We start from the raw sequence: 19,860 nt of genomic DNA, 5'->3' as shown, positions 1-19,860 counted from the left end.
GGGGCACAGAGCTCACAGCAGCGTTGAGGTTCAGGGGTTAAGGGGTGACAGGGGTCATATGGCTGGCAGGAGGCTTCAGGAGGCCTCTGGGGGGCTGCAAGAGGGGCTCTGGGGGCTGATGAGGGGCTTGGAAGCTGATGGGGAGTCTGGGGGGATGACAGATGCCATGGGGGGCTGGCAGGAGGGTCTGGGGGCTGGCAGGGGGACACAGAACTGGCAGGGCCATGGGGGGCTGGCAGGGGGGCACAGGGCTATCAGGAGGGTCTGGGGGCTGACAGGGGGCACGGGGCTGGCAGGAGCCATGTGGTACCTGAGGGACCTGCCTTTGGGGTCGGGGCCATCAGAGCAGGGACAACAGGGGGGCCGGGGGGTGGCCTGTCACCCCGGAGGGGCAGGACCCGGCCCTGCAGAGCAGGGTGGGCTCAGCTCTGCCTCTCAAGTCCCCCCGGCCCGGCCCCGCCGGGAGCTGCAGGACAGGTTCTGCCGGGCTGTCCCCTGGGCCCCCTGCCCCATCCCCCGCGAGGGCCCCACTGCGGGGGCTGCACATCCCCCCACGGCACAGGGACCACCGTGTGTCCCCCCCCGTTTTGTAGTGGGACTGTTGGGGACACAACAGCTCCTCCCCCGCAAAAAAACCCACGGGTAGGGGGGGATTTCTGTCACCTGCGTGGGACTGTGCTGCCCTCCCGTGTCTCCCCCCACTTGTGGCAGGGGTGTAGGGGACACAGCAGCTCCCCCCGCCTCCCCCAAAAAAAACCCCAAACCACGGGTAGGATGTGGCTTCAGCCACCCGCATGGGTCAGGTCTGCTCCCCAGTTCGTGTCCCCGTTCTGGGGTGTGGACGCTGAGGACACGGCACTGCCCCTCCCCAAAAAACACCAAACCACGTGTGTGGTTTGACTTCAGCCGCCCGCGGGGGACAATTCTGCCTCCCACTCGCGTCCGACCTTTTGGGGTGGGGCTGTTGGGGACACGGCAGCTTTCTCTCCACCAAAAACCCGTGTGGGACAGTGCAGCCCTCCCGTGACAGCCCCCCCTCCCCCTTCCTAATGGCCTGTTGGGGACACAGCAGCTCCCCCCGCAAAGAAAAACCACGGGTGGGGTGTGACTTCTGCCACCCGCGTGGGGCAGTGCTGCCTCCCACTCATGCGCCTCTTGTTATACGGTAGGGCTGCTGGGGACACCGCAGATCTCCCCGCCAAACAAAAAACCCAAGGGGGGGCAAGGGTTCCCCCCCCTCCCCGCTTTGGGTGGGGGCGCCCTTGGGGACGCCGCAGCTGCATTCCCTCCCTCCAAACAAAATCACGGGTGGGGTGTGACCAGCCACCCGCGTGGGCCCCGGGGGAGGGACCCCCCCCGGCGAGGCTGCAGCATCCGGGCCGGCCCCGCCACATCCTGCCGCCGGAAGGAGCCGCGGCCCCGGGACAACCCCCCGCCGGTGACGTCATGCGGGGGCCCCCGCCAGGCGTGACGCCAGCCTCGCTCTGTGACGTCACGCGGCGGGCGGGCGGCGCCGCTCCTGCAGGGAGGGGGATCCCCCCCACCCCCTTTTTCCCCGCTGTGACCCCCCCCTTCCCCCCGCCAGCCGCCCCGGCGCGGGGTGGGGGCTCCGGGGGGTGCCGCCCCCCCCGCCCCGCCACGTCCCCGGTGGGGACACGGACACGCGGGGGGCGGCTGTGCCGCAGAGCCGGGGTGACCTTGTGCGGGGGGGGGGGTGGCGGGTGTCCCCCCGCGGGTCCCCCCCGGGGCGGGGCTCGGTGCCCCCCAGTGCCCCCCGCGGAGGCGGGGAGGGGCCGCCGCCGCCCCCGCCCCCGCCCAGCGCCGCCCGCAGCCGGGGCCGGGCCGCTCGGTGCGGGGCGGCCATAAATCACGGCGGGCAGAGCCCCCGCCCCGCCGCCGCCCCCGGGACCGGGCAGGGGGGGCCCAGCCCCGCCGCCGCCACCCCCGCCCCCAGCCCCTGCGGATGTGGCGGAGCGGCTCGGCCGCCCCGCACCGGCCCCGGCACCGGCCCCGGGGGGCCCCGCTCCGCCGAGCCCCGCACCCCGCCCCGCTCCCCGCCTGGCTCTGAGCCCCCACCGCAGGTACGATCGCGCTCCGGGCGCCGCGGAGGGGAGGAGGATGAGGATGATGAGGATGCTGCCACTGCCGGGGGAGGGGGAACCCTCCGGGGAGCCCCTTCCCAGCCACCCCGTGGGGTGTGGGGGGTCCCTTGGCACCTGCAACCCCCCCGCCCTGGGAGCGGGTCGGGGGGGGACGTGGCCCCGCTGCACCCCCGGGGAGGTGAGGAGAAGGGACCCTCTGCTGCCCGGTGGGTGCCGGGGGGGGTGGCCGTTCCCCGCTGTCCCCCCGCACCCCGGGCGGGTGTCCTGACCTTGGCCGTGGGGCGGGGGCTGCGGCGGGGACGTGTTGGGTGCCTCTGCCCGGCTGCGGCCACTCCCGGGGACACACCAGTGTCCCCACGGTGCGGGGAGGGCGAAGGGTTGGTACTGGGTGGGGGGCACAGGGCGGCCCCATCGCGGTCCCACCCTGACGGTGCCACCGCCGAGCAGCCACCCGTCACCCCCGTCCTCTTCTCGGGGTACACCTGGTCCCAGTCATGGAAGGTGACAGTCCCCATCACGGGGGGTGACGGCCTCGTGGGGCTGAGTGGTGGGGTGGCCAAGCCCAGGCTGTGCCGTTTAGGGGGGTTTTGGGAACTAGGTTGGGGTGACCCCCTCCCTGAGGTGCCAGCAGCAGGGACCAGAAATTGTCCCCAATGTCCCTGGGCACTGCTGCAGGGACTCGTTCCCTGCCCAGCATGGAGGAACCCTGCTGCTAGTGGCCACCTCCTCTTCTCAGTGCCTTTGTCACCCTGCTGTTACCACCCCCACCCCCAGCCGGGGTCCCCAGGTCCCCCCATCCCCACGCTGCTGCCGCACCCAGGGTGCTGATTCGCTGGGCGCTGGGGACCACCCTGCTCCTGTCCCCGCGTGCTCCAGCCGTGTCCCCAGGCAGAGGTAGCAGGGTCCTTGCTGCTGGTGGCACTGCTGTGGGGCTGCTCCCCGGAGGGTGGGTGGTGTCAGCCCCTTGCCAGGATCCCCACGACCTCCACATGCCTGGGAAGGGGAGACCATGGCACTGGCCTCGGCTTGGGGACTGCAACTCCAACCGTGGCCACTCCTGGGGAAAGCTTTGGGGGCTGCCATCAGCCCAGATGGCGGGAGGGGACGGGTGCTGGCGACCCACAGTGACAAGCTGGAGCCACCGGCAGGATGTGACCTCCCCCAGCCCCGTCGGGCACCGGTGGGCTCCAGTGAGGAGTGGCAGTGCCAGCACCATCCGCAGTGGGACAGGGAGGGATGGCGGGTCCCACGGTGGCAGCCGTGGGGACAATGACCCACATCCTGCCAACCCACCCACGCTGCCCCGGCACGGGGGGCTTCGGGAGCTGCCTCCCGTCGCGGCGGTGCCAGTCTGCCGCTGCCAAGTGCCACGGCGGCGGGGACCGAGCCTTGCCTGCAGCGCTGGCGCCGTTCCCACTCCCCGAGCCCCAGGGTCACCGTCCCCTGGCTGTGGCACTGGCATCCCTCTCCGCCGCCATCCCCGAGCCCACTGCGCTGCGGGAGCCTCTGCCCCGCGGCCCTTCTGTGCTATTCCTGGCGGGTTTGGGGCTGGGGGGGGACACACGACACCCCGGCGATGCCAGCAGCCAGCCTGGAGACCTGGCACCCCGCCGGCTGCGCCAGGGTCACCCCGGGTCCCCCAGCCGTGCCGGCGGCCAGGCAGTGTGGGGGGCCCAGGGGACCCCAGCCCGGCCAGCAGAGATGGGGGGGACTCCCCCCCACGCCTGGGCTCCATCCCAACGGCCCCCACCCGCACTGGGAAGCCCCTGGGCCCAGCGCCGCGCCGGACTGGTTTGAACTGGTGTGGCGGGGGGGAAGCTGGGCTGGGGCTGGGCTGGCAGCGCCTGGCGCGGGCAGGAGAGGCCGTGGGGGGAGAGCAGGCAGGAGCGGCCAGGGGCCGCGCGCGGGGGCCGCAGGTGCCGGGGCGTCCGGCCAAGCCACCCTAGGGCTTGTCCCCGTCCCCATCCCGGCGGGGCCCCCGCGGCGCCCCGTTTCCCGAGGCCGCGTGGTTTGGCAGCTGCCTGCCCGCCCGCCCGCGGCCGCGCTGGGAGCCCTGGCGTCAGCGGCTGGAGGCCCCTTTCCCACCCGTCCCGCCCGGGGATGGCTGCCGTCCCCACCCAGCACCGCCCGCGCCGGGACCCCCCAAACTCCCAGCCCGGAGGACGTGGGGACGCGGCCGCCACGGTGGGACCAGCCCCGATGTCTTGCCCGGCCCCACTGTGGGACCCCCATCGCTGGAGGGCTGCCAGCGCCCTGTCCCACTCCCTCGGCCGGGGGTTCCGCTGTGACACCCCAGCTGTGGTGCAGCCCCCCCCCCGCCATCCGTCCGTCTGTCCTCGAGCTGTGCCACCAGGCTGTGGGGCACATGGGAAGCCGCTGTAGCCTGAAAACCGGAGGGGGGGGCTCAGGGTGGGGACACCCCATGAGCAGGTCCTGCAGTGAGGCTCAGGCTGAAGACCCCCCCAGAGTGCAGGGACCCCACTATGGGGCAGGCCCCATGGCCGGAGGGGCTCTGGAGGGTGTCCCTGCCCCAGGGGACGGGTCAGCCCCCACAGCGGTGGGAGGAGGCGGATGCTTAGGCAGGGACCCCCCACTGGAGAGGAGGGACCCCGCTATGGGGCCGCGGGGTGGGGGCTCAGAGTGATGCGATGCTGTGGGGCAGCTCCTCCCTCCGTGGGAGCCTGGGACAGGAACCCCCCCCCTGGGGCCGGCCCCTCAGCCAGCACGGGGGTGCAGGCAAGGGGTCCCCCGCCCCGCCGCCCGGGCCCCATGCCCCCCGCGGCTCCTCCGCATTCCTCAGCGTCTGAGCCGGGCTGGACCCCCGCCAGCGCGGGGGGCCCCTCCGGCGGGGCAGGGCGGGGGACGGGCCCCCCGGGGCGGGGTGGGGATGGAGGGGGGGCCCCCCGCTGCCACGTGTGCTGGGTGCGCCGTGCCCCCCGACACGGCCCCTCGGCCGCCCCCACCCTGCCCTGGGCGATGCGGGTGGCCGCGGGGGCACAGCCGGGGGACCGCGGGGGCTCTGGCTCGGGCGCTCACTGCTGCACCGAGCTGCCCGGTTCTCAGCTGCCTGCCAGATGTGTGGCGGCCGAGCCACGAGGGTGGCATTGTGTTGTGCCATTCCATGCCGTTCCGTGCCACGCCGTGCGGCCGGCAGCCCCTGCCCGGCCCCGGCAGCAGCGGCGTTGGCCAGCGGGGAAGGGGCCCCGACGGGGGAGGAAGCTCTGCCGCCTCCGGGGCTGGGGCCAGCGGGCTCGGCTGCCCGGGTCACCGCCGGGCTGGTGGCCGCCACCGCCCTCCTCTGCCGCTGGGAAAGGCCTCGCTGGGGCAGGCCCGCGGGGACGGACGGACGGATGGATGGGCGGACGGGCCGGGGGGGGCAGAATGGGGACACCGCGGCTCCCGCGCCGCGGGTGCCCGGGGGATTTGGCAATCCCCGGCAGGGTTTGGTCATGGGCCAAGGGGCTGTGCCGGCGACACGAAGAGGACATGCTGGGGACACCGAGGGGCCGGGGGGGGGGGGCCCGGTGCCATGCGCTGCCCTTTGCCCGCTGCGGGAGGGGGCCGCTGCAGGGTGGCTGGAAGGGACGGCACAGTCCCTGTGCCAGCACCGTGGCCTCCGGCCCGGAGCGGAGCCGGGCATCGCCATGGGGCCGGGCTGGGGCGATGCTCCGGGTGGCACTGGTGCCCCCCACCCTTGCGGTGACCCCCGGGTGTCCCCCGCAGAGTCCACCCCGGCACCATGCATTCCCTGGAGGAGCCCCTGGACCTCAAGCTGAGCATCTCCAAGCTGCGAGCTGCCCGGGAGAAGCGCGGTCCCTCCGGGCCCCGACCCCGCGCTCCCCAGCGCCCGGACACCCCGCCGGTCGGGGATGGCCGAGGGGGCAGCCGAGGGGGTCGCCGTGCTGTGCCAGCCTCGCCGTCCCCCGGGCTCCTGGCACACTCCAGGCTGGTGGAGCCGCGGGATGGGCGCTTCCCGGCTGCCGTGCCGGTGGTGGACCTCAGCCTCTCGCCCCGCTCCGGGGGGGAGTCTCCGGCTGGCAGCGCTTCGCTGTCCCCTGAGCGCCAGGGCAGCGGGGACCTGCCCGGCCCCCTCACCCCCCACGTAAGTACGGCCGTGACCCCCCGCGAGGTGTCCCCAGCGGTGGGGACTGTGCCCAGACGGCGTTCCCAGCCTCGGCAGCGTGCCCAGTGCTGCCGGTGTACACACACCCTGGGGTCAATGTCCTGCCTGCCCTCCCCCCTTGCCCCCTGGCTCCAGTGGCATCCCCAGGGTGCCTCCGGGAAGCTCTCTCAGGGGGTATCTGTGAGGTTTTGGGGTCCCTGGGGTGGGGGAGGGGGGGGCATAGGGGGGGTTCTGGGGAGCATGAGGGGATCTCTGGGGGGGGCTATGGGGGATCTTTCAGCATCTCTGGGAGGCTTTGGGGTCTCAGGGGGGGCTAGGGGATCTCTGGGGATCTCTCTGGAGGGTTCTGGGGCCTCCTGGAGTCTCTATCCAGCTTGGCCCCGTCCCCTACCGGCTCCTCATCCGGGCTCTGCTCCAGGATTTCCAGTCCCTGCGCTACATCGACGGCCTCCCCAGCTCCTTCCAGTTCTTCCTGCCACTGGGGGCTGGGGGGGCCCTGCATCTGCCCCCCACTGCCTTCCTGCCCCCCAGCAAGGAGAAACGCCTCGCCCCTGAGCTGCCCCTGCCCAAGCAGCTCATCTGCCGCTGGTCCAAGGTCAGCAGGAAGGGATGGGGGGGACTGTGGAGAGTTGTGGGGCTGGTGGGGTGTGTGGAAGCTTTGAGGTGGGGCTGGAAGGCCATGGCAGAGCTCTGTAGGACTGGGGGCGAGGTTGGGGGCTGGAGGGCCGTGCAGGGACAATGTAGGACTGGAGGGGGAGTCATGGGGAGCTGGGGGCTGTGCAGGGTGATACGGGGCTGGGATGGTCGTGCAAAGGGCCATTTCCATCTCCCCAAATGCTGGTCCTGCTGTGCATGTGGTCCGGGTGGGAGCTGGGGTGGGATGGGGAGCAGGGGCTGGCCCTGCTGGGGGTCCTGGCCACCCCCAGTGCCCACCCCATCAGGCCTCCTCACCCCCAGCCTTCTGCCCGCAGTGCAACCAGTTCTTTGACCTCCTGCAAGACCTTGTGGACCATGTCAATGACTTCCATGTCAAACCTGAGAAGGATGCAGGGTACTGCTGCCACTGGGAGGGCTGTGCCCGCCATGGCAGGGGCTTCAACGCCAGGTGGGCATGGGTGGCTCTGGGGGGTCTCTGGGTCCCTGGGGGGGGCTATGGGAGCCAGGAGCCCAGCACTGGGCCTGTGCAGGGGGAGTGTCCATCACTCCTTCCCTCCACTCATCCCTTCTTCCCTCCCCTCATCCCTCCCTCCCTCCTTCCCTCCCTCCCTCCCTTCCTCTGGTGCAGGGTGTGAGGTCCTGGCAGGCTGGATGACTGTACTGGCCTGGATGTCCCTGTTCCCACACCCCATAGCCAGGGTACGGGGACAAGAACATGCCCTGGAAGTCAGGACTGACCCCCTCCCTAACATTCCCTTACTGATACTTCCACAGGCAGATAGTGATAGATCAAGGGGAAATGGTTTTACACTGAAAGAGGAGAGATTTAGATTATATCTTGAAGAAATCCTTCCCCGTGGGGGTAGTGAGGCCCTGGCACAGGTTGCCCAGAGAAGCTGTGGCTGCCCCATCCCTAGAAGTGTTCAAGGCCAGGTTGGATGAGTTTTGGAGCAACCTGGGCTGGTGGAAAGTGTCCCTGCCCACAGCAGGTGTGTTGGGATGAGATGAGCTTTAAGCTCCCTTTCAACTCAAACCATTCCATGATTCTGTGATTCCCCTGATCCCGGCAGGTACAAGATGCTGATCCACATCCGGACACACACCAATGAGAAGCCACACCGCTGCCCCACCTGCAACAAGAGCTTCTCCCGCCTGGAGAACCTGAAAATCCACAACCGCTCGCACACAGGTCAGTGCAGCCCCCGCACCGCGCTCACCGGGGGAGCAGCGGGGCCCGGGGGGGCACAGGGGACCCAGCAGGGCTGGTGCCCCCCGGCAGACCCGGTGCTGTCCCGCAGGTGAGAAGCCCTACATCTGCCCCTATGAAGGCTGCAACAAGCGTTACTCCAACTCCAGCGACCGCTTCAAGCACACCCGCACCCACTACGTGGAGAAGCCCTACTCCTGCAAGATGCCGGGCTGCCACAAGCGCTACACTGACCCCAGCTCCCTCCGCAAGCACATCAAAGCCCACGGGCATTTTGTCTCCCCCGAGCACCCAGAGATGCTCAAGGTCCATCCGCCTCCCAAAACGCCCCTGGGCTCGCCAGAGGTGCCCTACGTTAACGGGGCACAGCTCGTCATCCCCAACCCCGCCGCCCTCTTCGCTCCCCCAGGGCTGCCGGCGCTGCCCATCCCTCTGGCACCGGCACCTCTCGACCTCAGCGCCCTGGGCTGCGGGGCTGCGGGTACCCTGCCCGCCCTGCCCGGCCCCGTCCTGCCCCTCAATGGCGGCCCCCTGAACTTGGCCAAGAGCCCGCTGCTGCCCTCGCCCTTCGCGGCGGGGCTGGGGCTGCCTGTCATGTCGCTGCTGGCCGGCGGGGCCAAGGCCGAGGGGGAGAAGGGCAGCGGGGCTGAGGGGCGGCCTCCCAAGGCGGGCAAGGGGCCGGACACCCGGAAGGAGAGGGGCGAAAGGACGGAGCCGGGGCGGTCGCGGGTGCTCCCCGAGAGCCTGGCACTGCTGCCGGGGGCTGTGCTTGACCTCTCAGCCGGTGTCAGCTCGGGGGGCAGCCCCGAGGCGCTGCCCCCTGGCTGGGTGCTCATCCCCCCCGGCTCCCTGCTGCTCAAACCCGCCGCAGTCAACTGAGGGGCTCGACGATGCCCAGGGCCAGCCGCCGGTCCCGTGGGCAGATCCCGCTCCCTGGGGACGGAGGGGCATCGCCCCTTCCTTTCCCCTGCAGCCCCGGCGGGGCCTCGCTCGTGCTTTTAACTGTCACGAAAGAAGAACGGACTCTTCTGAGAAAAGCAATAATCCCTCGGCGGCCAGAGCCGGCTGCAACCCTGCACTGGGGGCAGCTGGGGGCACAGGGGGGTCCCCCTGCCCTCTCGGGCCTGGACAGCCGGATATGCCGCTATTTATTTCTTGACCAGCCCCTTGCTCTGACAGGGCCCTGCTTGGGCTCTCCTGCTTCTGCTGACACGGCGTCTCCCTGCCCGAAGCCTTGGCACTGCCGTGGGGGGCCGCAGCCCCCCGGCCTCCCGCCGCACAGACAGCGGGGTGACAGCTCGGGGACCGCCCGCTCCCGCCGCCCCGAGCTGTGCCCGGCCGTGCCATCCCACCCCGCACGGCCGGCACGGCCACGGGCAGTGCCGCAGCCATGGCCCCTCATGCCGGGCCCAGCTGGCTGGGCACACGCCGGCCTGGCGCCTGCCCGCACCCTCCCGCCGCCTCCCCGGCCCTCCCGTGACAAGGCACACGGCCGCGTGTGCCGCTCGCCGCGCCGGCTCTGCGCCGGGCACAGACCCCTCTAGCTACGTTCATACCTAACCACGCACCGTGAGCGCATGCGGGCGGCGCGGGCACGGCTCTGGGCACCGCCGGCACTGGCTGGCGGGGCACCCGCTCCTCGGGATGCACCGGTGGGATGCTCCCAGGTGAGCCCCCAGCCACGGGGCAGTGGTGGGGCGGGCAGCGTGCCCAGCCTCAGCGTGGGCACAGCTCAAAGCCTCTCCCGGGGGCCATATGTACGTCCCACCGCCGGGCAGGACCCCCACTCACGGCCCGCTCTGAACCATGGGGGTCTCCCCAGCGCTGCCCCTCCATGCTGAGGAGCCCCGGCCACGCGCGCCCCGCAGGGAGCCGGTCTCCCTGGTCTCACCGGCGGCCGCCCGGCGCTGCCCCAGCCCAGCATGGCCGCGGGCCATCGACCAGGCCACCCCGGCCGGTGTAACGTCTCCTCGCTCCTTGTCGGTTTGTTGTTGCACATTCCAGGACATCAGTATTTTAACGGTCTCGAAGTGCCTTTCTATCGTAGTTTCTGGGTTGTTTTTATTTTCCTCCTGTTGGGCTCCATCGCTGTTAGCGTAGCGTGTAAGGACTGCACAAGTACGAGATAAGCTAACGACTGTAACACTATATTCGTCCAGGGGAGAGGAAGTTTATTAAGAAAACAATAAAGTTGAAGTAAGTTCCTGTTTCAATGCCGCGGCCATGGTGACAGCAGTGAGGAGCCCATGCTGGGGGCAGAGGAGTGCTGGAGGGGGTGGGTGTGACCTGTGGGGGGAACAGCTGGCTCTGACTGACCCCTGGCTGTGTCCCCACACTCCTTGGCACCAGTGAAGCCCTGCAGCAGGATGAGCTGCAGGTGGGGACAGCCACAGCGTGTGTCCCCCCCCTCAACCCAGCAGTCATCCACTGGGATGGGAGAAGGGTAATGGCACAGCACCCCCAGGGTATAGAGCCAGAGGTATCCGTGCACTCAGTCCAAGAGCATCCAACCCCGCCCAAAAATAGCTCCCACAGCCTCCCCCAGTGCCATTTGAGCCCTGGCAGCCCTTGATGCCCCGAGGACACCCCTTCTTCCCCAGCTGCCTCCCTCTTCCTCCTCCTTGTCCCCAGGGCAGGGGCTGATCCCTCGGGGGCAGCAGTGGGCAAGTCCCTGCTCCCTCCCCGGGCACGGAGCAGCCAGGCCAGGTGCTGGAGGACACGGTGTTTATTGGCCACCTATAAGTTAAGGGTGAGAGGGACACGGGGGCCAGGGGTGGCGGGAGTCACGTCTCAGCTTTCCGCTCCTTCTCCTTGTCGCCCTTGGCCTGGATGCGGAGCTCCTCGTCCAGCCGCTCCTTGGCTCTCACCACCTGTGGACACGGGGTGACACACAGGGATGGGGTGACACTTCCCCTCACTGCCTCACCCACAGGGGTGCTCGGGCTCTGCCTGTCCCAAATCCCAGGCAGGGGAAGGTGCCCACACAGGCACAGCCCCCGCTGCTCCCTCACTCACCTTGGACTGCAGGTAGAAGGAGCCTCCCACAGACTTGTCGTTCACCTTGAACAAGTGGTCGTAGTTCTGCCGAGAGAAGCTCCGGCTCAGATTCATCTCCACCTTCCCCATTCCCAAACCCTGGGGGCCTCCCGCTCCCTGCAGCATTGCTGGAGGTGACAGGTGTGATCTTGGGGACATGTTGGCTCTGCCTGACTCCACTGTGAGTTCCCACATTCCCGGTCGGGCACGTCCGGGGATCCCATGTCCCCTTTCCTGAGCAGCCCCCCTGGGCAGATGCAGGGGCCAAGCCCCGAGGGCTGCTCCAGCTGGGGCAAGGAATCCTCCAACTGGGATTAACTGGGCCCAGGACAGCACTGGGGAACAGCTGTCACCCCCATGCCAGGCAGCACCCTCAGGGCAGACAGGGCCCTCCGTCCCTGGCTCTGAGGGGCCCTCTACCTTCTGGATCTCCTCAGGGTTGAGGCTGGTGACATTGAGGATCTGCTGAGCTTCCTGGAGGCTGATGCCGATGATCCTGGAGGCGGCAGCAGACTGGGGCCTCTCGGAGCGTCCTCGTGCATCGGCTGCTGCCCGGCTCGCTGCCGGAGACACCCAGGCCATGAGACCCCCACAGTGATCCCCGTGACCTGCAGGCCTTGGGGGGGAATCAGGCAGCAAAGCCCCCGGGCTCTGAGGTGCTCAGAGTCCAGTGTCCCCCTCTGCCCCCCTCCAATCACCCCTGGATGTGATCCCAGTGCCGGGGATGTGTCAGGGGTCAGGGGGGCACCGTTTGCTGCAGGCGGGGCAGGGTTGGGGCTCTCCTGTCCCAGGGATTATCCTGTTGTGCCCTTTGGGGTGCTGGGATCTCTGGGAGCCTGGCAGCGGTGCCAGAGCCAGGCTGGAGCCTGGGAAGGCTGCTGGGAGCCTGGGTTGAGATGAACACCACCAGGCCAGTGCTGGGAGGTGGGTGAGGACTGTCACACTGTGACAGCCTGGCAGGTGTCCCCTGCGGGCAGAGTGTGGGTACGGGGAGCACTGGGGTTCCTGGGGAAGGGTGGGGGTGCAGAGCAGAGCTGGGGCAGGGCAGTGTGGGCACACGGAGCACTCAGAGCAGTGTAACAGCTCCTACCTGCGAACTCCTGACGCAGCGCCCGCATGAAGGCCCGTCCCACCACCTGGGCCCCCACCAGGATGATCTGTGCCAGGTACTTGGCCTGCGGGGACATCCTGCTGTCACAGCCACCACGGGGCCCCATCCCCACACAGGGCCTTCACCCTGTCACCTCTCCCTGTCTCCTGGGGCTTTGCCCTACCCATCCCTGGCCCTGTCCCCCTTTCCCCGACCCTGTCCCCCCTTCCCTGGCCCTGTGACCCCCTCCCTAGGCCCTGTCACCTCTCCATTGGCCCTGTCCCCCTTCCTCTGCCCTGTCCGCCCCGTCTACCCCTCCCCAGGCCCTGTCACTTCTCCCGTGCCCTATCCCCCCTCTCCTGTCCCTGCTCCCCCTCCCCAGGCCCTGTCACTCCTCCCGTGTCCTGTCCCTCTCCCCCTGTCCCTGTCCCCCCTCCCACTGTCCTGTCCGCTCTCCCCCGTCCCTGCCCCCCCAGACCCAGCTCCCTCGCACACTCGCGGGCTCGGTGCCCGTCCCCGGTCCCTGCCCAGCCCCATCCCCGCCGTCCCCCCGCCCCGTCCCCTCTCACCATGTCCCCACCGCCTCTTCCGCCCCCGGCGGTCACGTGGCCGGGGGCGAGGGTCACGGCGGGCACCGAGACGGCGGCGGCGCGGGGCGGAGCGTCCCCTGGCGGGCTCAGCGCCCCCTGGCGGCCGCGCCGCGCGGGAGGTCCGGGCAGTGGCGGGCGGGTGGGGCGCGACTTCCCTCCGCCCCAGTCCCCGTCTCCCTCCCGATGCCGGTCCCTGTGAACTCCCGCTCCTTGTGTCACCCCGGTGCAGGTCCTTCTGCTCCCCCTGGTGCCGCACCCTGTGTCCCCTCGGTCCCTGTGCCCCCCGGCGCCGGTCTCCGTGTCCCCCCCAGTACCCGTGTCCTACCGGTGCCTGTCCCTGTGTCCCCCGCCCTCCCACTGGCCCCCCCCCCGCTCCCCTTGTTCCCCCCCCCCCCGATCCTTGTGTCCTGCCGGCCACGGTGTCCCCCCGCTGTCGGTCCCTGTCCCCCCCCCGTCCCTGTGTCCCCCCGGCTCCACTCCCTGTGTCTCCTCCAGGGACGGTCCCTGTGTCTCCCCAGTCCCCGTGTCCTCCCTTGTGCCGGTCTCGGTGCCCCCCGGTCCCTGTGTCCCCGCTGTCCCGGTGCCCCCTGGTCCCCGTGTCCCCCGGTGTCCGCCCCGGTGTCCGCCCCCCGGTGCTCCCCGCGGTGTCCCGGGATCACGGCAGGACGCGGTGCTGGTGCAGCGGCTTTAATAGCGGGTCCTGCCCGCGGCAGGCCCTGCACATCCTGCTCCTCCTCCTTCTCCTCCTCCTCCTCTCTCTCCTCTCGGTTCCCCCGCCGGCCCTGCGGGTGCGGGGTTTGCCGGGTGGTCCTTGGGGTGCCGGGTCCAGCCTAGTCCTGCGGGACACTCGGTGTGGGTGACGGGCGTGGCAGGGTCTGATGAGACCCGACGGGGGTCGTGTCTCCCCTCCCAAGTCCCTGCACTTACCCACTCGTCCTCATCCACCCCCTCGAAGGAGTCCTGGGGCAGCGGGTCATCTCGGTTGCCCAGCCGGGCCACCATGGCACTCAGGAGCTGTGGGGAGGCCGGGCAGAGCCGTGGGGCACGGGACATCACCCCCAGCCCCACTGCAGGGCGGTCTCCCCACCCAAGCACCCACCTCCTCCTTCTTCTGCTCGTCCGACTTCTCCTCCAGGTACACGGATGCAGGGACGAACTTCCGAGCCGGAGCCTCTTTCGGGGCCTCGCTCACTGGGAGAGCGGCATAACCGTGGGGCAGGAGGGCTTCGCCCCGTGGCCGACAGCCCCCCACACCATCCCCGTGGGCTGGGGGTCCTGCCCTGCCCCTCACCCACCTGGCACCATGCCGGCCGGGCACAGGCTGGCGCGGCGCTGCTGCCCGTCCTGCCCCGCCAGCCAGGCACCGGCACCCAGGGCCGGCTCCCACCAGACGCGGGTCGGCGGGAAGAGGTCGTCCTGGAAATACTCCTTCTGTGGGGGCAAGTGACGTTGAGGGGCGTCCCCTGCCTCTGTCCCCATCCCAGAACACGGCCAGCCTCCCCCTTACCCCCCACCTACCTTGACACGTGGCACGTGGAAAGCCACGGGCTCCAGGGTGCTCTGCCCCAGGCGCAGCGCGCGGGCGAACTCCACCTCCCGCACCTCACACGTCGTTTTGGGCAGGAAGACGAAGCCCTGGTGGGGTGGGGGCGTGAGCGGGGTCTGGCAGCGCAGGCAAGGGGTCAGGGACAGGCAGCACTGCCCCTCTTTACCTTGTGGGGTTCGTTGGAGGTGAAGCTGTTGCACTCAAGGAAATAGGGGGGCTCAGGAGTCACCTCATAGAGAAAGACTCTGGTGTCACCCTGGGGATGGAGTGAGACAGGGGCTGTCAAGGTGCATGGAGGGTCCCTCTGCACTTTTGGGGTGCTGTAGACAGGTAGCCCCCCAGTTTTTTGGAGGGCAAGCCCTCACCTTGCCAGTGAGGAAGACAACGCTGGTATCCTCATCGTAGAAGGGCAGGAGGGTGGAAGGGGCCACATCGAGCCCGAGGACGGACAAGGGTCCCTCAGGCAGAGCCTGTGCCCGGTACAGGAGGATCCTCCTCTCACTGCGGCTGTGGGGAGGGTTCAATGAGGGGGAGCATGGTGTCCCTTGGTGTCCCTGTCCTGGCACGTGTCCCCCTCTTTACCTATCAAAGCCGGACACCAGGAGGTAGTCGCCACCGCAAACCCAAACCAGGCGTGCTCCGCGTCCCCCCTCGGGACCTGGACCCTCCTGTGTGGGGAGAAGGTCACTCTGCCTGCTCAGAGAGAGCTGGGGGTGCGGGCAGGTGCCCTCGGGGGCGTTCCTGCCTGCAGCCCCACCTCTCCAGCCCACCCTCAGTGCCGTGATTGTACCTGTTGAGGCTGAGGGCTGCACCGCGGCTCGTAGAGCCGTATCCGTCCGTCTTTGCTCACTGTCGCCAGCTTCTTCCCATCTGGGCTCCAAGCCATGCTGAAGATCTGGGTAGACAGATGTTGTGTCCCCTCAGTGTCCCAAAGTCACCCCTCAGGTGTCCCCAGGCTTGTCATTCCTTACCTGATCTGTGTGTCCCTGCAGGCACAAGACTTCCTGCTCGGCGCTCAGATCCCAGATCCGCACGGTCATGTCGTAGGAGGAGGAAACCAGGAGATCGGATGCCACGGGGTGGAAGCGGATGGAGTAAATCTTCTCCGTGTGACCTGGGAAGATTGAGTGGTGCGTGGTTGTCCCCAGCTGTGGACACCACTGGGCTGGCTTGTCCCCAGTGTAGGGTGCTCGGTGCGCCCCCTCACCTTGGAGAATGGCTTCAGGCTCCTGCAGTGTCTCCTGCAGCCCTCCCTCAGGGATCCGCCACAGCCGGATCTTGGCGTCTTCACCGGCTGGGGACCAAAAAGGATGGGCAGTGGTTAATGTGGTGATCAGCACGCCTGGAGCCAGGGGACTATCCCGGTACGCTCTAGCGGGGCTGGCACACACACCCACAGCGAGGCGCCGCGGGTCAAAGGGGTCCCAGGAGAGGTCGGCCACTGCCACGCTGTTCTGGATGGTGGGCACGGCTGTGTCGGGGAGGCGGCCGGGCTTGGAAAGCTGCGGGAAAGAGACGGGAGTCACTGGCATGGCACTCACGGCGCCGTGCCGGCCTCCAGCCGCTCCGGGGTACCTCGAGCACGGCGATCTGGCCGCCGGTGGTGAGCAGGGGCAGGGCGACGCGCTGGTGGTTGGCACAGAAGCCGTCGCACTCGCCCGGTGTGGTGAGGCTGAGCCCCCGCAGGTTGGTGAGGTGGGAGTCGCGGTGCAGCACCCGGCCCTGCGCGTGCCGGAAGCGGGAGCTGGGCCCTGCAGCGGGTGAGGGGTAGGTGAGTGCCCCGAACCCCTCCTCAGTGAGGGACCCCGAGCTCACCCTGCTGCCTGCTCACCCAAAATGCTCTGCAGGGACTTCTGGCTGGGGCTGCTGGCGAAGCCGCTGGAGGGGCCGGTGCTGGCTGAGAGCGAGGTGGCTGCACTGCCTGGCGAGGCCAGCGAGGATGGCGAGGAGTAGCCACTGGCCTCCTACAGGAGAGATAGCAGGTGGGCAGGGGGTGCTGGTAGCCCGGCCTTTCCCTGCTGTATAAAGGTGGCAGGGACCCCCCCTCAGCATCCAAAGCACATTCCCAGCACCCCATGCTCACACTCCGGTCGGCGTCGGTGTGGCCGATGTCGGTGTCCGTGTGGCCGATGTCAGTGTCGGCGTGGCTGATATCGGTGTCGGTGTGGCCAGTGTTGGTGTGGTGGGTGAAGGCGATGACAGGGGAGGTGAAGGTCTCTGTGGATCTCCGTGCAGGGTGCAGGCTCACCCTCCCCACCTGCACCAGGCACAGTGGTGGGCATGGGGCAGTGGCAATGCCCCATGCCCCATGGGGCAAGGACACACCCCTGGGTGACACTGACCTGCTGGTTGTCGCCTGCCCACCAGGCTTGGGCATTGGTGGCCGGCAGGGTCCCAGTGCAGTCAGGGAACAGATCCTCATGGAAGTCTTGGACAGACTGTGGGAGAAGGGATGGGGCAAGGTGGGTGTTCCCAAAGTCCCACAGCCTCCTTCCTGCTGCAGCTGAGGCAGTCCTGGACACCCCCAGACACCTCCAGCACCCAGACTCCACTACCCAGCACCCAAATTTCATCCACTTTAAGCACCCAGCACCTATTGCACAACAGCACCCAGCAGGTGGCACCCAGCTATCAGCATCCACTCTCCAGCACCCCAAGTCTTCAGGCAGCACCCAGCTTCCCAGATCCAGCACGCAGCAAACTCACACTCCGTGACCCACTGCCAGCTCCCAGGTTTGACCTCCTCTTCTGCTCTCCCCAGGCTGGGGATTGGGGTCCCACTGCACCCGGGTGCCTTTTGTCACCTGGTGCTGGCGAGGTGTCACCCATGAGATGAAACCAGGCATCCACGACACAGGGCCACCAGCAGCCCCCCCTCACCTTGCGTGGCACCACGTAGCTGACAGGGACGAGGGCAGTGTCGGTGAGCTGCAGGACACGCAGCACCTCGCAGGCCATGACGTCCAGGGCCCGGCGTGGCACGGCCGCCAGGCCCCACGTGCAGCCCTCTGTCCGGCACTGGGTCACTGTGGGGAGGGGGGGATGGACATGAGGTGGGCAGTGCAGGCAGGGGTGAGCCCCCCAGGGCTGCCATGACCCCGGTGCGGGGTGGGACCTGCTTACCCTGGGTGAGCGCTGGCTGCGTGGGGGCCACCTCAAAGCAGTACAGGAGGTTTTCTCCCTGGAAGAGAGGTGGAGTGGACAGGGAATGAGTGAGGCTGCAGGAAGCACCCCATCGCACCCACATGCACCTTCCTGTACCCCTCTGCACCCACATGCACCTTGCTGCAATCCCTGCACCCCACTGCACCTTCCTACATCCACATGCACTTCGATGCGCTCTCCTGCACCCTTCTGTGCCCTCCTGTACCCGCTGCACCCATATGCACCCTGCTGCATCTCCTGCACCCCTCTGCAGCCTCCTGCAACCCCCTGCAACCCCTGCATGCTTCTATACCCCACTGCACCCACAAGCACCTCACTACACTCCCCTGCATCCCCCTGTACCCCCCTGCACCCCGCTGCTGTGGGACCTCACCTTCCCTGCCAACACCAGCAGCCCCGTGTCGGCGTCATACAGTGGGATGGTCACCCTGCAAGGGAAGGGGATGCTGAGCTGGGGGTGCTGAGCTGAGGGCACCCCTCAGTGCAGCACCCTGAAGGCCGTGGTGCTGGATCCTGCTTCCCTGGCTGGTGCGCACCCAAACCTGTGCTGGGGCAGTGCAGGGCAGGATCAGATCCTGTCAGCGGTTGGAGGGCAGTGGTGGAGCTGGGGGGTGCCCTCAGGGTGCTGGGCTAGTCCCCAGCTTACAGCTGGACCCGCACTGTCCCACCCTGGGGTGACATGTTGGCAGCAGGATGGCACTGCCAGCTGCTCCCAGCCCCGGATGCTCGGTGCCTGCTGCGAAGCCGTGCCCAGCTGTGGGGCATCCTGCTCCCAGCCCTGCTCCCAGAACCCGGACATTGCACCCGACCTCACTTAGGAAAGCCACTGGCACCTGCAGGGGAGCCCCAGGGCCGGCCGGGCCGGCTTGGCCAGTTTTGGGTGGGCGCGTGGCACACCCTGGCACCTGCGGTGTTGACCAGCCCGGGGAGTGCCCTGAGGCTGGGCTGTGCCCGCTGGAGCGTGTCCCTGCTCCTTGTCCTGCACCCTGTCCCAGCCTGCAGCCCGGGGCTGCTCCACGGCTGAGGGGGACCATGGCTGGGGGGATGCTCGTGACTGAGGGTCTGGTGGTCAGGACATGCTCCATGGCCAGAGGGGACCATGGCTGGGGGGGCGCTTGGTGGCAGAAGGAGACCAGAGGGATCTGTAACAGGGAATACTCAGTGGCCTGAGGGGACAGTGGTGACAAAAGCACGGAGTCACCCCTGTGCCTTCCCGTGTCAGGGGTTGAGGAGGGAGGGTCGCAGGCAGAGACTGAAGGGACAATCTGTTACCTTTGTTTGACATTTCTGTGGCTGTGCCAAGGGGAGAGAGGTGTTCCATGCCATCCCATGCCATGAAGGATAGGTGTGGCTGGTATGGCACTGTCCTGCCCCAGGGCTGTTGACACAACCCAGGCAAACACTGATGGGATGCCCATGGCAGGCACTGGGGTCCCCTGCCCTGCTGCCACCACTGTCAGCAGCACTACCACCACCACAGGGGCACGGGGTTGGGACAAGGGCACCCTGGGTGCCTGGTTGTCCCAGACCAGCCTGTGCCATCTTCACCATGCCAAACAGGGGATGTTGTCCTGCAGCACTGGGCACAGCTCTGCTGCCACCAGGGCATAGGGACAGCCCTGTGAGGGCCACCCACTGCCTCCCATCCCCCAGAAGACAGTGGCAGGGGCTCTGTGGATGCCAGGGGCATGGAGAGACCAGGATCACAGGGCACTGGGTCCCATGGGTGCCAGGGACCCTGATTACCCTGGCCACACTGGATATGGGGGTGCCAAGGACACTCAGCCCTTGGTGTTACTAGTGGTGCCAGGGGTCCCGTGGGTGCTGGGGATATGAGGGAGATACCTTCACCTGCACCTACCCCCTATACCTGTGTGTCTACACACCAGAGGTGCTGGGGTCCCTGGGACCCCAGCCCCAGGGATGCTGGAGGTCCTGGGGCTGGAGACATGGAAGGTTTGCAGGGTCTGGGAACTGACAGAGTCCTGAATATTCTCTTGGTCCTGGGTATTCTTGTGACTCTGGAGGTCCAGGAGATCTCATGGAGTCCCTGTGGATCCTGGGGGTTCCTGTGACTCTGGGGAGCCCTGGGGTCCCTATGACTCTGGGAGCTCCTGGGATCCCGAGGTCCCTGTGAGTCTGGAAGGTTCTGGGGGTCCCAGAAATTTCTGTGACTTTGAGGAGTCCTGTGATCCCAGAGGTCCTGTGGAGTGCCCAGGGGTCCCTGTGACTCTGGAGTCGCAGATGTCCTGGGTGTCCCAAGGGTCACTGTGATTCTGAGATCCCAGAGATCCGGAGGGTCCCTGTGACTCCGGGGTCCCGGGGGTCCCGGGGGTCGCTGTGA

At 68.5% G+C, this 19,860-nt stretch overlaps 2 protein-coding genes across 5 annotated transcripts in view; one reads left to right on the top strand and one right to left on the bottom strand.

Annotated features, from left to right (window-relative positions):
• Nucleotides 1-2,041: 2,041 nt before the first annotated feature.
• On the top strand, nt 2,042-10,302 carry GLIS2 (GLIS family zinc finger 2). 2 transcript variants are annotated; one of them, XM_027683485.1, is made up of 6 exons: nt 2,042-2,081; nt 5,826-6,204; nt 6,644-6,820; nt 7,197-7,330; nt 7,953-8,071; nt 8,181-10,302. In XM_027683485.1, exons 2-6 carry the CDS (start codon nt 5,842-5,844, stop codon nt 8,966-8,968), a joined length of 1,581 nt encoding a protein of 526 aa, XP_027539286.1. In that variant the 5' UTR covers nt 2,042-2,081; nt 5,826-5,841; the 3' UTR covers nt 8,969-10,302. The 2 variants fall into 2 exon arrangements, with proteins under 2 accessions (XP_027539286.1, XP_027539287.1); XM_027683486.1 differs by lacking the exons at nt 2,042-2,081; nt 5,826-6,204 and adding an exon at nt 6,217-6,399.
• A 494-nt stretch (nt 10,303-10,796) lies between these two features.
• The window catches only part of LOC113967686 (mitochondrial import inner membrane translocase subunit TIM16-like), a 38,004-nt gene continuing 28,940 nt past the window's right edge, over nt 10,797-19,860 (bottom strand). Inside the window, exons 10-31 of one of the 3 annotated variants that reach the window (XM_027683482.1) lie at nt 17,890-17,944; nt 17,475-17,532; nt 17,232-17,377; nt 16,694-16,789; nt 16,435-16,608; nt 16,183-16,315; nt 15,927-16,102; nt 15,745-15,853; nt 15,559-15,645; nt 15,323-15,465; nt 15,142-15,246; nt 14,934-15,019; nt 14,717-14,858; nt 14,518-14,607; nt 14,324-14,440; nt 14,101-14,236; nt 13,905-13,996; nt 13,733-13,819; nt 12,216-12,300; nt 11,546-11,685; nt 11,105-11,170; nt 10,797-10,959 (exon numbers count right to left, since the gene is read on the bottom strand). In XM_027683482.1, the coding sequence (XP_027539283.1) occupies nt 10,873-10,959; nt 11,105-11,170; nt 11,546-11,685; nt 12,216-12,300; nt 13,733-13,819; nt 13,905-13,996; nt 14,101-14,236; nt 14,324-14,440; nt 14,518-14,607; nt 14,717-14,858; nt 14,934-15,019; nt 15,142-15,246; nt 15,323-15,465; nt 15,559-15,645; nt 15,745-15,853; nt 15,927-16,102; nt 16,183-16,315; nt 16,435-16,608; nt 16,694-16,789; nt 17,232-17,377; nt 17,475-17,532; nt 17,890-17,944 (2,410 nt within the window). In that variant the 3' untranslated portion in view covers nt 10,797-10,872. Of the gene's footprint in view, nt 10,960-11,104; nt 11,171-11,545; nt 11,686-12,215; nt 12,301-12,784; nt 13,103-13,476; nt 13,642-13,732; nt 13,820-13,904; nt 13,997-14,100; nt 14,237-14,323; nt 14,441-14,517; nt 14,608-14,716; nt 14,859-14,933; nt 15,020-15,141; nt 15,247-15,322; nt 15,466-15,558; nt 15,646-15,744; nt 15,854-15,926; nt 16,103-16,182; nt 16,316-16,434; nt 16,609-16,693; nt 16,790-17,231; nt 17,378-17,474; nt 17,533-17,889; nt 17,945-19,860 lie in introns of those variants that run through there. The other 2 variants (XM_027683480.1, XM_027683481.1) reach the window with 2 other exon arrangements.

The sequence above is a fragment of the Neopelma chrysocephalum genome, unplaced genomic scaffold, assembly GCF_003984885.1.
Source record: "Neopelma chrysocephalum unplaced genomic scaffold, ASM398488v2 Primary Assembly neopelma1_65, whole genome shotgun sequence".
Taxonomy (NCBI): domain Eukaryota; kingdom Metazoa; phylum Chordata; class Aves; order Passeriformes; family Pipridae; genus Neopelma; species Neopelma chrysocephalum.
Note: the sequence above shows the minus strand (reverse complement) of the source record. Positions and strands in the feature narration are given on the sequence as shown.